Below are 15,713 nucleotides of genomic sequence, written 5' to 3'. Positions count from 1 at the left end.
AAGCCTCCAACACGGTTCTTGGGACCTAGTAGGTAGGCTATATAGGTTAGTTGAATGTGGAAGTTTTAAAGTCCTTTAAGAATGATTTCTTGGTTATAGAAAAAGTCCTTGTTCATGGTAGAAAAATTTAAAGATACGAAGAAGCAAAATTACAAAGAAAATTTTATTGATTTTATTTTTTTAATGTTTATTTTTGAGAGAGACAGAGTGCAAGTGGGGGAGGGGCAGAGAGCGAGAGAGACAGAGAGACAGAGAGACAGAGAAACAGAGAGACAGAATCAAAAGCAGGCTCCGGGCTCTGAGCTGACAGCACAGAGCCCGACGCGGGGCTTGAACCCATGAACCGCGAGATCATGACTTGAGCCGAAGCTGGACACTTAACCGACTGAGCCACCCAGATGCCCCAAGAAAATTTCAATTACTCATAATCTGACCATCCAAAAATAAGCACTGTTAACATTTGGGTAGAACATATTCTATTTTCTATGCAGGCACATTTTCCCTCTAAAATGGGATCACAATACAGTCATTATTTTATATTTCTCCATAACTTTAATTGGCAATACCCACTTTTTTAGTTCAACGTATTCATCGTGAGTAGAGGCACAAACTCTGCCCATGTTCCTGTTTGGGCTCTGACCTAACCAGTCCCTGGCAAACAGCTCAGCTTCTCTGAGTTTTAGATTCTTCCTCTGTGGGATGGGGGTGGGAGGGGGGAGAGGAAGACTTTGGAAAAAGAAAAGAAAAACAGACTGAAGCCAGTGATACCTAAGGCACCTTCCACTCCCATCATTCTAACTGTTGATGGGGAATTAAAGGAAGTCACTCTGGTGCAATGGTTGTTGCCCTGGCATCAGTCAGGTTCTAATCCCAGCCTTATTTATGAGATCCTGGGTAGATTTCTTGACCTCTCAGTGCCTCAGTTTCCTTATCTCTCAAATGGGATTAATAACACACCATTTAGGGCTGTTCTGGGAGATGAATAGCTAAGACACATGGAACACTTAAAACGAGTGTTTGGCACCTAGTACAGGCCCAACAAGCAGGAGCTATTGATTAATATATAAGAGCTCAGGCACTGGCCACCTGTGGCAATGGAATAAAAACTAAAACTGAGGGAGAGGGTACTGATTTGAGAACTACCAGGGGTTGAACACACGCGCTGGGCACTGCTGAGTTTTCTCATCAGCACAGTCTTATGTGACCCTTGGAACAATTTCATTATCTCTCCTTGAACCGTGAGGAAGGTGAGGCTGGAACTTGCCGAGATTCACGTAGCTTGTAAGTGTCAAACCCAAGGACTATGCCACCTTCAGCCAGTTTTGGTTCAGTTGAGGGGCTAGAAGATCTGCTACTAGTTGGGTGTTTCCTTCTTAAATTCAAACCCAAGCTTTAAGTACCTTCCTGGTGATACTCAGCATGGGTGTCTTTCTCTTTAGTAACTATTTTAACAATTCCAGTGTTTCACAGTAATTTGAAAGACACAGGGATTTTTTTACATTGTACATTCTGTACATTTTAATTGACTAGTGTATATCAAAGTTAATAGAGGAGAGCTAGGATGTGGGTTTTATAAAAATAATTTCTACTGGACTTAGAAATTTAATTTTATGGTTGTAACTGATGGTCTAAAAACTCCCCAAACTAAACAAAGTAACTGGTTCGGGAGAGTCATTAAATTTACAGGGTGATATTTTAACATTTTGGTTTCCACCCCACTGCCAAAGGACGTCAGACCTGAGTTGAGGGATTTGGATCGAACACTGGCTCTGTGGCGGACTCACCACATGAGGAAAAAAGACCATTTCATTTCTGGTTTTAGTTTTCTCGTCCAGGGAGAAAAACTGAAGAATAGATCTAAATACAAAGTGCCTTTTAATTAAATGCCACGCCACCGTTCTAAGGGTCTAGCGTGCTTTATTAACGTTTGTTTAGATAAGTTGGTAATTCCTAGCAGCCTTAGTCCACTCTGTGGTGCATTTTTAGATTTTCCCTAATTAAAAAAACATGCAGCCAACCTCTGATTGCTTTGGCTAAAGGTGAGGGAGAAAATGAGTGGATGCGCCAAGCAGTGAACAATATAAACATTTCTAGTATTATATACATTTGGAAGGAGCCACAACTCTGCGTGCTTGGGTTTAACTGTGCACAGACGCCTCAGGACGAAAAAGGCATCCCCTTGCCTGCAGTCCCGCCGAGCTGGCGCCCAGCCCGGGAGAGGTTTGCTGCTCTCCTCCCTGGCTTGCACCCGCTACGTGCTTCCCGGTGCGGCCTCTACGCCCCCCTCGCCCAGGGTTCGCATTACGGGGCTCGGTCCAGCTGCTGGCCGAGTCCCCGAGCACTCCCCCACGCGCCACTGCGGTCACGTTCCCTGGGCGAGGGCTCGCGCCGTAGCCGGGTGCTGGTTGGTCGCGGCGCGGGGCCAGCCGCCCGGTGATTGGTGCGAGGGACTGGTTCACGTGGTCCGGGGCAGATAAGCGGCCACTCCCGCGCCGCAGCCGCAATCGGCCGGAGCTACCGCCGGCACTGGGACGGCCTGGGAGCGGGGTCCGAACTTGCGCGGGCAGCGGAGAGCCGGCTTTCACGGTCCGCCGCCGCCTCTCTGCCTAATGAGCTGCACCAGGTAGGTTCACTGCAGACTCCCCGCCTCAGAGCAGAGGGGAGCGCACGGGTGCAGGGAGGCTGGGCTGCGTCGTCCTTCGGGCATCACTGCGAGTGGAGACCCTCGGAGGATGGCTAGCTGGCTGAGTTGACTGTGGTCCCAGGGAAGCCTCGCAGGTGTGGAGATCTGCTCGGTGCTTCTTAGGCAAAGCTCATTTTGGTAGTAAGCACCCCCAAACAGAATCTCTTAACGTGAGTCTGCTGTGGTTCTGATTCCCTTTTGGATTCCGACTGTTATCCCAAACGTCCCAAACGTCCCAAAGCACTGGGGCAGCTTGTGGGAACAGCACCTTGACGATGTTGGTTGGGTAGCTGAGCCTGGGGGGAGAACTGCAGTAGGATGTTTTGCCTTCATTCGCCCTTCTCCACCCTTCTTATCACGGTTTGCCGTAGTAAACTCAGCCTTGTGGAGTTTGAGCAAATGATGAGTTTTTAACTCTTGGCCAGGACTTGAAATTCCAGGGAAACTGCCAAATCCTAAAACTGTCTTTCTATAAGTGCAAAAAGTGAAAATACAAAACAAAACTACAAGACAAAAAACCTTCCACAAAACTACTTTAAATAGCTCCTCCAGACATAACTCACTTAGCAGAAGACTTCTCCCAAAATCCTGCTGTTAACTATTATTAGACTCGCAAATATAGCTTTAGCTTAGATTTGTTTGTTCTAAGTTTGTAGGCCTTCCAGAAAAATCCCAGGACTAATAAATTCTGTGAATGTTCTTTTATTACCCATTTTGTGTTAATGACCATTTGCCTATGTGCTTAGAGCTACTGTGAAGAGTTATTGAAGCCAGATTGAGAAATGTCATGTACGGTACACACAAGCCTCCTACCTGTAAGGATGGGGGGCGGGGAATCCATAAGCTTGGCAATATGTACGGAGGGCGAAAGGCCAGGAAAAAACTTGATGGGCACTTCTTAATTTAATATTGCTGAGCATAGTTATGTTTAAATTTTTAAATAGCTTCACTATCTTGCTAGTTATAAATATCCATTGCAAAACACTAGAAAACACCAAAAAAGTACAAAGGCGAAAATAGATTACCAATGATCCTACTGCCCAGAGATAAGTAACTTTTCGGTGTATTTCCTATTAAGTTTTTTATAAGTTCATATATATAATATACATTAAAAAGTCCAATTTTCAGTTTTTTCCACCTAAATGTGGATTTGTCATGAATATCTCTATATGAAATATAGATTATGGGATATGCACTTCTTTAAGTGCATGAATTGCTGACTTGCATTTCAGTTTACTTGTGAATAATGAGGGAGAACGTGACAAAGTGCACAGATAATCCTCTGACTTCATTCTTTCCAGCCTTGTCACTTTCAAAACTGTTCCATGAGAATTTTATGGCAATTTTTTTTCTTTTCAAGGGGATTACCCTTCCAGAGAAGTGTAATCAATTTAACAGCAAAATCAGCAGAGCAGCCAGAGGGAGCAGAGAGTCTGGAACCATGGTTCTGGAACCTGTATGGTCATTAGAATCACCTGGGAAGCTTTAAGAATATCTACCCTCCCTGTGGATGGGTTCTGCCTCAAGTGGCTATAAGTCCCAGGAATTGACATTAAAGAAAAAGAAAGAAAACCAACTCTCTAGGCCATTGTGACTAGACAGGTTTGAGAACCATTGGCTCAGAACAGAGAAAATGGTCCTGAGAGCTGTATTAGAGATTATCATATCCAGCCCTTTTATTTCTCAAATGGGGATACTGAGACCCTCAAGTGTTTTAAGCAGTTAACCCATGGCCTTGTAGTCAGTCAAGGGCACAGCCAAACATGGGATGCAAATCTGATCGTCTAATACTGTTTTTCTTTTACTACATATGATAGCACATCCCTGGTATTTACAGTGCTGGTATAGTTTAGTCAATACAGAAACAGTATTCACACACACACACACACACACACACACACACACACACACACTTGAGACCAGGGAAGAGCATTCCAGATCCAGGTGATAACCCCTCTTCTTTTTGTATTCCAGAATGATCCAGGTTTTAGATCCACGGCCTTTGACAAGTTCAGTCATGCCAGTGGATGTGGCCATGAGGCTCTGCTTGGCTCATTCGCCACCCCTGAAGAGTTTCCTGGGCCCTTATGATGACCTCCAGAGAAGAAATTTTGTGAACAAATTAAAGCCTCTGAAACCGTGTCTCAATATAAAACAGGAAGCCAAATCACAGAATGAGTGGAAGCGTTCACACGAGCAAGCCAAGAAGCGGGTTGTGTTTGCTGACTCCAAGGGGCTCTCTCTCACCGCCATCCACGTCTTCTCGGACCTCCCAGAGGAACCAGAGTGGGATCTTCAGTTTGATCTCTTGGACCTTAATGATATCTCCTCTGGCTTAAAACTCCATGAGGAGAAGAACTTGATTTTAGATTTCCCCCAGCCTTCAACGGATTACTTAAGTTTTCGGAACCACTTTCAGAAGAATTTTGTCTGTCTGGAGAACTGCTCTTTGCAAGAGCGAACAGTGGCTGGAACTGTGAAAGTGAAAAACATGAGCTTTGAGAAGAAGGTTCAGATTCGTATCACTTTTGATACCTGGAAGAGCTACACTGATGTGGACTGTGTCTACATGAAAAATGTGTATGGTGGCTCAGATAGTGACACCTTCTCATTTGCCATTGACTTACCCTCCATCATTCCAACTGAGGAGAAAATTGAGTTCTGCATTTCTTACCATGCTAATGGGCAGGTCTTCTGGGACAACAACGAGGGTCAGAATTATAGAATTGTCCATGTGCAATGGAAACCTGACGGAGTGCAGACACAGGCACCTCAGGACTGTGCATTCCACCAGGTGCCCCCCAAGACTGAGTCCGAGTCATCCATTTTTGGCAGTCCGAGGCTGGCCAGTGGGCTCTTTCCAGAATGGCAGAGCTGGGGGAGAATGGAGAACTTGGCCTCTTACCGATGATTAAGTAACCTTGGTGACTGGCTCTGACCTGGTATATTTCCCATGTAATTCTAGGTCTATATTGCTCAATATTAGGAAGTCTTGGCTACTTTCCTTCAGTAGGTTTAGTTTTGAGCTTCTGAGACCTGGCTACAAAAAGATAGCCACTTGAGAATTTAGTGTTGGGGTCTCTACGATGATACTGCCCAATTTTGCTTTGGAGGATCAAGTAACAGCCTGGAACCCTATTTTTGTAAAAGCAATACTGTTCCAATGCCCTTTCTCCTTCCCTCTCAATTCACTAGCTTTCATGTTGGGCAAGGAAAGGTTGAGAAAGGACAGCTGATGGTGATGGGAAGCTGTGTTAATGGTATGAGGAATGTCTAAAAAGTGCACACAAAGGGCTCTGCAGCTCATCAGAGGAGGAGCGGGAGGTCTGGTATTTTGCTGTTGGTGAGAAAAATGTAAGGTTACTTTGTATTTTTAAGTTGGTTTTACAGTTCTCTCCTAAGGAAATAATGTGTAGAGGTGGAGGAGAGATTCCATCTTCTGTATTCTTGCGGAGAAAAACCAAACAAACTTTAGGGGTGTTGGGTGGTATTGGAGAAAGGTGAATGAATTATAACTCGGGAGAATCAAGATTTTAAATGAAGTCTTTCTTTTCAAACATGATTTGTAAGAAAGCATGATTTGGGGAAAGTTTAAGCGAATCTGGCTTTGCAGTCCTCATGTTATGAGTGATCTTGTTTGTGACCAAGGCATCACGCTCAGATTCTCAGTACAAAATGCTGCCTGACCAAAACCCCACACCATCATCAATGGTTAACACCTTGTGGGGATTCTGTCGTGTCAAGGACAGCTCTTTGCAAGTGCCTTGATGAAGCCAGAATATTGTGCTGTTCCCAAACATCTGAAGGGTCATCTGATAACTCTTGAGTGTTTGACTTTGTGAGAAAGTCCACTCTGTATACTGGCCTCCCTTTCGCAATACTGTCGTATCTTTGGGAGTGTCGTCAGTATACACAACTCGCATCCTTCATATTGAAGGTGACTCATTTTTCTGCCACACTTTTTCGATGTGATGTTGGAAATGAGGACTGACGTTGATTCTCAATTCAAGAATCCAGTACCTTACACATGCAAGTAGCAATGTATTTCTTGCCTATATTTGTCTTGTTTTAAGTCTTTCTACCAATTTCTTTGAAGTAAAAAAAAAAAATTTTTTTTAATGGATGTGGATTGTTTGGATGTGTTGTAATATACTTGTTTGGGGTGTGCATAAATCCACTCTGTAAGATCCTAAGAACAGTAGTCCTTGAATGTTTGCTTCTGTCATCGGGCACGTCCATTGAGAGGTATTCAGAGAATGCAGTTAATTTTAACACATTATCTGCCATGCTGGAAAAGTACTATTGGAATAATTCTGCCGTGACAGTATTTGAGGTTTGGCTAGCACCCACAATTTTTCTACTCTAAATATTTCACTCTCCTAGAGCTATCCTTTGTGAACTTCTCACTTGAAGAATAAAAATGTTTGATACAAGATCTGAGTATGTTTTCTCTCTCAAAGTCACAGCTAGTCAAATAAGAAACCTTCAACTGAGATTCTCCTGTTTTGTGTTAGAACAACTGAGCAAAGATAGTTTGGAACGGGTACTGGATTCACCTGAAGGTATTCACATGGTTCCAGACTCAATAGTAAGGTCACTTTCTACCACCTGACCACTAGGGATAGGGTCCAGGGGCAGTGACTTCAGCTGCTGTGACTGTCCCCCTGACTGTCCCCATTTGTGCTTACTGCTCTTCACACACACTCTGCTGGGGCAGGGTTCTCTTGGTGGCCGTTCTCAGCTTTAAAATGGGGAAGGAGATCACGTGGGAAGAGCTGGAGTGGCTTCTACCTCATCAGCTCTAGCACCTTCCTGAAGGGGCAAAGCTTGGAGCTGCACAGAGGGCACAGTGGGCATCAGCCCTGGACTAAAAGGAGAGGCTAGGCTCCTTTCTATGAAACTTAGTTGTAGTTCTAGTTCTCGTGTAAATTCCAGAAAGGATTCTGCATGGGCTATCTTAAACTTAAGGTGAAACAAATGGCCAACCTATGGAAAGGGCCCAATTATGAAGAACGAATTTTATTACCTCTTTTTCATCAGAAGTTGTAAACTACAGGCCTGCAGGCTGTTGTCTGCCCGCAGGTGTAATTTGTTTGACACTGTCTATAACCAGGATCTTAGCCTAGATAGGAAGATATTTCACCTCTTCCCTTTGGAAGAATTTTAGGGGTTTTTCTAGTACCTAAAAAAGTGCTTCATAGCACGCTCAAAATTATACCCTGTACAACATTATCAAGATGACTATGGCCTTGAAAATGTAAAAATTAAAGTCGAGATTACTCCCCTCAAAACTCCTCTGGTACAAAACACCTAAAAATGATACAGAAACTTTTTAAATTATACTTTAATATAATAATAATAATAATATTTTAAAAGCATTGCTGAGCTAAGAAGAAAGGAAGGGTGGCCTTAAAGGCCTACTCTGTCCCCTAAATAAAAAGCAAAAGCAGGACCCCAGACAGTAAATGCGTACCAAAGCTGGACCTGTCCTGAAGTCACTTTTTAATCCCCTGGTGACCAACATTAGTCTTTAACATCAATAACTGCTAAGGGGACAGAAACGAAGGTAAGTGCCCATTAAGCTGGGAGGTGGTCCCAGTGAATATCTAGCATAACTGGGATAAGAAAGGATACAACTTCACCAAGAAAATAATACAACCCTTCTTACAAAGAAATTCAACTAGGAGAGATGCCTGTATCTCTGGGTCGAGGGAAAAAACTCTTCTTAAAATTCATAACCACAATTTGGCCCTCACATGGATTTGCAATCTGAATTCACATTTCTTGCCTTTTGAAAACCTCAAACCAAAAATTTATTAAAAATGGTCCCTGGTTGCAGTACCCACAGGTGCTCACTAGAAGCAAACACAAGTACTCTTTGTAAAAGTATGCCCTTAACCTAAGCCCCAAAGAATTTTCATCAAACAGGAGTTCATAAACAAAGCAATAAAAAGACAGGTCTCTGACAAGATGCATGAAGAAAAAGTAAGAAAGCTAAAAAAAGGGAATTAAAAAATATAATTATAGGTATATCATAAATAAATAATAGTGCATTATGAACAACTTTATGCTAACAACTCTGAAAACTTAAAGTGGAGAATTTCTAGAAAAATGTGTTGTATCAAAATTATTTCAAGAAGAAATAGAAAACCTGACTAGTCCTATAAACATTTAAGATTAGTAATTTAAAACTGGTAGCTTAAGGGATGCCCGGGTGGCTTAGTCAGTTAAGCATCCGACTTTAGCTCAGGTCATGATCTCGCAGTTTGTGAGTTCGAGCCCTACATCAGGCTCTGTGCTAAAAGCTCAGACCCTGGGGCCTCCTTTGGATTCTGTATTTCCTCTCTCTCTGCCCCTCCCCTGCTCATGCTCTGTTTCTTTCTCCCTTTCTCTTTTAAAAGGATTTTTTTTTCAACGTTTATTTATTTTTGGGACAGAGAGAGACAGAGCATGAATGGGGGAGGGGCAGAGAGAGAGGGAGACACAGAATCGGAAACAGGCTCCAAGCTCTGAGCCAGCAGCCCAGAGCCGGACGCGGGGCTCGAACTCACGGACTGAGAGATCGTGACCTGGCTGAAGTCGGACGCTTAACCGACTGCGCCACCCAGGCGCCCCTCTCCCTTTCTCTTAAAAATAAACAAACGTTAAAAAAATAAATTAAATAAACAAAATTGGTGGCTTACAATCTACTCACAAAAAAAAAAAACCACCTGGTCCAGATATTCTTGCAGGTAAGTTGTATCAAACATTTAAGGATCAAATATTTCTAATTTTATATAAAATATTCTAGAGTATATCAAAAAGAGATAACATTCCTCAGCTTATTCCTGAGTTAGCATAACCTTGATACTGAAACTTGATGGGGACACTATAGGAAAGGACAAGTGTAAAGCAATCTTAGTTATTGACAGATACAAAAACTGACAAATTATTAAAATAAATAAAATGTATAAAATAATATATTGTGATCAAGGTGGGTTTATTCTTTGAATGAAAGATTGGTTTAATATTAGAACATCTAGGGGCACCTGGGTGGCTTAGTTGGTTGAGTGTCCAACTCTTTGATTTTGGCTCAGATCATGACGATCTCATGGTTCGTGGGATCAAGCCCTGCATTGGGCTCCGTGCTGACAGCATGGAGCCTGCTTGGGATTCTCTCTCCCTGTCTCTCTCTCTGCTCCTCCCCCTCTTGGGCATGTGCATGCACTCTCTCTATCAAAATAAATAAATTAAAAAAAAGAACATCAATTACTGTAATTTGACACATAAATAGGTTAAGGGAATAAAAATATATAGTCAGCTCAATAGATGTAAAAAAAGGTTTATAAAATTTTATGCCCTTCGTGAAAAAAAAACCCCTGAAACTAGGAATAAAGGGAATTTTGGAAAATGATATATACTAAAAATAAAAACAAAACCTGCAACATCATACTATGGTAAATGTTGAAACTCCTTTTAAGATAAGGTCCTCTGTCGGATGTGGAGAAACGGGAACCCTCTTGCACTGTTGGTGGGAATGCAAATTGGTGCAGGCACTCTGGAAAACAGTGTGGAGGTTCCTCAAAAAAATAAAAATAGACCTACCCTATGACCCAGCAGTAGCACTGCTAGGAATTTACCCAAGGGTTACAGGAGTACTGATGCATAGGGACACTTGTACCCCAGTGTTTATAGCAGCACTCTCAACAATAGCCAAATTATGGAAAGAGCCTAAATGTCCATCAACTGATGAATGGATAAAGAAATTGTGGTTTATATACACAATGGAGTACTATGTGGCAATGAGAAAGAATGAAATATGGCCCTTTGCAGCAACAAGGATGGAATTGCAGAGTGTTATGCTAAGTGAAATAAGCCATACAGAGAAAGACAGATACCATATGGTTTCACTCTTATGTGGATCCTGAGAAACTTAACAGAAACCCATGGGAGAGGGGAAGGAAAAAAAAAAGAGGTTAGAGTGGGAGAGAGCCAAAGCATAAGAGACTGTTAAAAACTGAGAACAAACTGAGGGTTGATGGGGGGTGGGAGGGAGGGGTGGGTGGGTGATGGGTATTGAGGAGGGCACCTTTTGGGATGAGCACTGGGTGTTGTATGGAAACCAATTTGACAATAAATTTCAAAACAAAAAACAAAAAAAAAAGAGAGAAAGAAAAAGATTAAAAAAAAAAAAAGATAAGGTCCTCTGTCATCACCTCTCTGTGCTGGAAATCTGATCCAGTGAAGTAAAGCAAAAAAGAAATAAAAACAGGATTGGTAGGAAAGAAAGAAAATTATCATCATTTACAGATAGTATATTTGCCTGCACAGAAAATCCAAAAGAATCTACTATTACATTATCAGAATAAATATGAGAATCAGCAAGGTTGTTGGATATAAATTGTAACAGCTTACAAAACGGCCCCAATGATGTCAACCTTTTGAGATTCATACCCTTGAGTAATCTCCTCCAATGCTGTGTACCAGAGTTGCTCTGTGTAACCAACAGAATACAGTAGAAATTATAGCATGTCACTTCCAAAACTAGGTTATAAAATACACTGTGGCTTTCATCTTGCTTGCTGTCTTTTGCACTCTCTCTCTCTCAGATTCACTTGCACTAGGGGAAGCCAGTTGCCTTGTCATGAGCAGCCCTATTGGGGTTGCCCATGTGGTGAGGAACTGAAGACTCTTAACAAGAGCCATGTCAGTGAGCTTGAAAATGGGTCCTCCAGTCTCAGTCAAGATGACTGCACTCCTGGCTGACATCTTGATTACAACCTAATGAAAGAAGTTAAGCCAAAACTGCGCAGCTAAGTTGCTTCTGAATTTTTGACTTAAAGAGATAATGAGATAATAAATGTTTGTGGGTTAAAAAAAACTATTTATTTATTTTGCAGGGGGGCGGGGCAGAAAGAGGGAGAGAGAGAATCCCAGCAGGCTCTACGCTGTCAGGGCAGAGTCCCATGCAGTCTCACAAACTAGGAGATCATGACTTGAGCTGAAATCAAGAGTTTGATGCTCTGCCCACTGAGCCACCCAGGAGGCCCTAAATGTTTGTGGTTTCAAGTCACTAAGTTTGGAGTAACTTGTTACTCAGCAAGAGTTGACTAATACAAGGATCAACACCCAAAAGTGAACTGAATATCTATCTATATACATGCAATAAGCAGAAAAGGTAGTTTTTGAAAAAAAGGGGATATTTTACAATAGCAGTAATGATATAAAAACTCTTTGGAATAAATATACCAAAAGTTCAGCAAGACGTTTATGAAGAAAATTATAAATATATATTGACAGGCCATAAAGAAATTTACAAATAAATAACTATTCTATATTCATGGTTAGGAACACTTAATATCATGAAGATGTTTACCATTCTATGTGATGCCAATCAAAACAAGATATCAATAGTTTTTTTTTTTTATAAGGAATTTGACAAATTGCTTCTAAAATGTGTGTGGAAGTAGAAAGAATCCCAGGAAGAGTCCAGAAATTCCTAAAGATGGCGGGGGGAGACTTGGTCTAGCAAATATCAAGATGTCTTATAAAATTATAGTGACAGATACAACGGGGTGTAAGCTCAGGGATGGACAAATTTCCAGTGGAACAAGACAGAATGCCCAGAAATCAGCCCACATATAGATGTAGGCTCGGCTTGTGACAGAGCTGGGAATGGTACTAAGTGGGAAGAGAATGGACTTCATGATAACTTATGCTGGAATGAATGGTTTCAACACGTCGAAGCATGAAACCAGGACCCTCCTACATGCCTTGCTCTAAAAGCACTACCAGGGGCTTAAATCATTAGGGCGAAGGGGCAACTTTTAAAACTTTTTGAAGAAGATATAGAAGGCTTTTGGGACTTTGGAATGGGAAAGGATTTCTAAGATAAAGGAACACAAACCACAAGGAAAAAACCTGATAAATCTAACCACATGAAAATTTAGAATTTTTTTTTAAATCAAAAGACAAGATAAAAAAAGTGAAAAGATTAGCTACAAACTGGGAGAAGCTATAATTGACAAAGGACTAGTATCCAGAATATATAAAGAACTTTGACACTTAATAAGAAAAAAATCCTATAGAAAACAGGCAGAAAGACTTGAATAGATATTTCACAGAAGAAGAAACATGAAAGGAAATAAATGTACAAAGAGATTCTCCACTTCATTAATAAACAGGGAAATGAAAATGAAAACTACAAAGAGGATACTATTTCATATCCCTCTGAATGGCAAAAGTTAAAACATCTGTAAACAAGCATTGGAGAGCTTGTAGACAGTGGGTCTCATACCCTCTTGGTGAATGTATAAACCTGGTATGACCACTTGGGAGACAATCTAGCATTGCAAAGTTGAAGGTGCACAGCAATTCCACTTCTGTGTGAATATCCTACAGAGAAACTCCTGAGTGTGTATATCAGGACATAATATAAGTATGTTTGTAACAGTATTATTTGTAAAAGCAAAAACTGAAACCAACACAAATGTCCACTGACAATAGATTGGATAAATAAATCCTGTTATTTCAATGGAATACAAAGCACAAAAGTAAAAATGAATGGCAGCTAATCCTACCAACACAAACGAATCTCAGACATAAAGCTGAGCAAAAAGTAGGTTACAGAAAATAGGTAGAGTAGGATTCATTTACATAAGGTTCAAAACCCCACGCATTTCTGAATATGCATAGTGGTTACTTCTGGGTGGGGGGGGGTGGAGATGGAGAGAATTGGGGATGAGTTAAAAATATTGCTAACACTTTTTTCCTTAAGCAAAATTCTTGTATATACATTATATATATCTCACAAGTAAATAATACATTAGAATAAAAAATTTAAGGTTTTATTGGTACCTATAAGCACAGAGAAATTTTCCCATTCACATTCTATACAGAACTTTTATTTTCAATATTTTTGAGGGGGAGGGGTAGGGATGATCTCTTTTCTATGTAACCCTTAAGAATAATAAATTGTTTTGGAACATCTGGGTTTTGAAACCATTGTACTACCAGATCTTAGGATGTGGTTTGAATATGTGACAATGGCCCATTTTTACGTGTTTTTCCTAACCTTCTTTCCAGGTGCCAGACTGAATCAAGCTGAGTAGATGTTTCCTTTGTGTTCTCATTGCTGCTGCATAAGTAAAAATAGAAGCTATATCCTTAGGTATTTCTATTCAGGACCAGCTATTCACTAGCTTCTTGGTGCTTACACCTGAGGTTCTAGATGACAGAAAGGGCAACCCTATTTAACATGGCAACTACCCTCCACTAACATTCTAAATGGAGTGAAAGCCCCTTGCTGCCTACACCTACAATTATACATCACCCTGCCTTTCTGAATCCCAGCACAGCCTTCCAGCCCTTATTTACCTACACTAAGAGTGCGTCAAACTTGTGTACAGAAAGGCACCCTCCCATCTGGGGATCAGTTCCAACTGCATTATATCATTATCTACTTTCTGCGTGCTTGGAAAGAATGATCAGGCCACACCTGTGCCCGAAACTTGCCATTATAGCAACAAAGGGTATAGATGTTACGCATCACAAAAGGATACAGCTATAAAGATAGCCAGTGGGGGCTCTTGGCTATTTGCTGGTACAGGTTCGCACAGCCCATTTGCCCTCCTCATGCTCTGTTAATGGATCTAGGTAGGAACAGCTCAGGTGTGGGTCCCCTGAGTCAGAGGAGCTGGTGAGTCACATGCTTATACCTAGTCTTCCAGCATAGATATTTATATTTAATGCTTATTCATTTAGTTTGAGAGAAAGAGAAAGAGAGGCCGAGAGAGAGGGAGACAGAGAGAATTCCAAGCAGGCTCCACACTATCAACATGGAGCCTGACCCAGGGCTTGATCTCATGAACCACGAGATTGTGACCTGAGCAGAAATCAAGAGTCAGACACTTAACTGACTGAACCACCCAGGCACCCCCTCCAGCAAATATTTTATCCCAGCCATTTATAATGCTTACCAGAGTCAAAGTAACTAAAAATGGCTATAACCAGAGACACACACAGATTCAAATGTCCAATTATGTACACCGTAGGATGATGCAACTTTCAAAATCAATCTTTGGATATACCTTAGCTAATAGTCTATAAATTATTTGTTCCTATGTTCATTTTTCTGGATTTATGATACACTCTCTTCATTGTGGAAGCTGACACTCCAGCTCTGACTGTTTAGGTCATGTGGAATCAAACCTAACATCTAGCCAGAATCTTGATTTAGTTTCTATCAAAGTTCTTAGCTGGAAACTTTAAAAAGTGGAAACAAATCCCCAAAGCAGCCACCCTGGAAGTAAACAACATAAAATATATGTGCACATTTAAACTATTTTCATGACAACTGTCATTGTCATAAAACTGTTTTTGGATTTTAGAGCTTTATGTCGGAAGTGTTTACTTGAAATGCCTGCTGCAGGTGGATGTGGATGTTGTCACTGGATGCCTATGATTTAAGATATGATAGAAGGTAGATTCTCTTATTTCTCAAAGGTTGAGACTGCCTTGAAATGTTCTTTTTGTTTTTCCAACTTTCAAAGTCTGGTCTCTCATCACAAATAGGTTTTGTTTTTACATATATATGTACACACACATATATACATACATACATACATACATACATACATATATATACATACACACACATACTTTATGTTAACATGTTTAATATCAAATTTATATTTAATATATATTTAAAATTAACAGCATACTAAAGTAATAAAATAAATCAATAATGTATTTAATATAAAATTTGATATACTTTATTATATATAAATTTTATTAAATTTTAGCCAAGGGAACTCAGACAGAGATGAACTGGGTATTGGGAAAGGTGGAGAGGGCACAGGAGAAAATAACGCCCTTGTTTTAATTTGGGACATGGGCTCACCACCTGGAGCCCATACATGTATCTCCTTCTAGACTATGCTTTGGTACCCCTGGACCCCTGCTTCCCCAACTGAGCCCACCTCCAGGGCCTGTCCCTGTCTCTGCTTTGAGTGTGTGCAACTGAAGGTGGACTACACCAGTGGTAGTTGCA

General features: G+C 41.1%; 1 protein-coding gene across 1 annotated transcript; it reads left to right on the top strand.

The window, feature by feature from the left end:
• The first annotated feature begins 2,498 nt into the window (after window positions 1-2,498).
• Window positions 2,499-7,116, top strand: PPP1R3C (protein phosphatase 1 regulatory subunit 3C). The gene is made up of 2 exons (XM_047826518.1): window positions 2,499-2,623; window positions 4,658-7,116. Exons 1-2 carry the CDS (start codon window positions 2,610-2,612, stop codon window positions 5,592-5,594), a joined length of 951 nt encoding a protein of 316 aa, XP_047682474.1. The 5' UTR covers window positions 2,499-2,609; the 3' UTR covers window positions 5,595-7,116.
• Window positions 7,117-15,713: the final 8,597 nt, after the last annotated feature.

This window comes from Prionailurus viverrinus, chromosome D2 (genome assembly GCF_022837055.1).
Source record: "Prionailurus viverrinus isolate Anna chromosome D2, UM_Priviv_1.0, whole genome shotgun sequence".
NCBI classification, from domain to species: domain Eukaryota; kingdom Metazoa; phylum Chordata; class Mammalia; order Carnivora; family Felidae; genus Prionailurus; species Prionailurus viverrinus.
The sequence above is the reverse complement of the archived record's forward strand: the minus strand, read 5'-3'. Positions and strand labels throughout refer to the sequence as shown.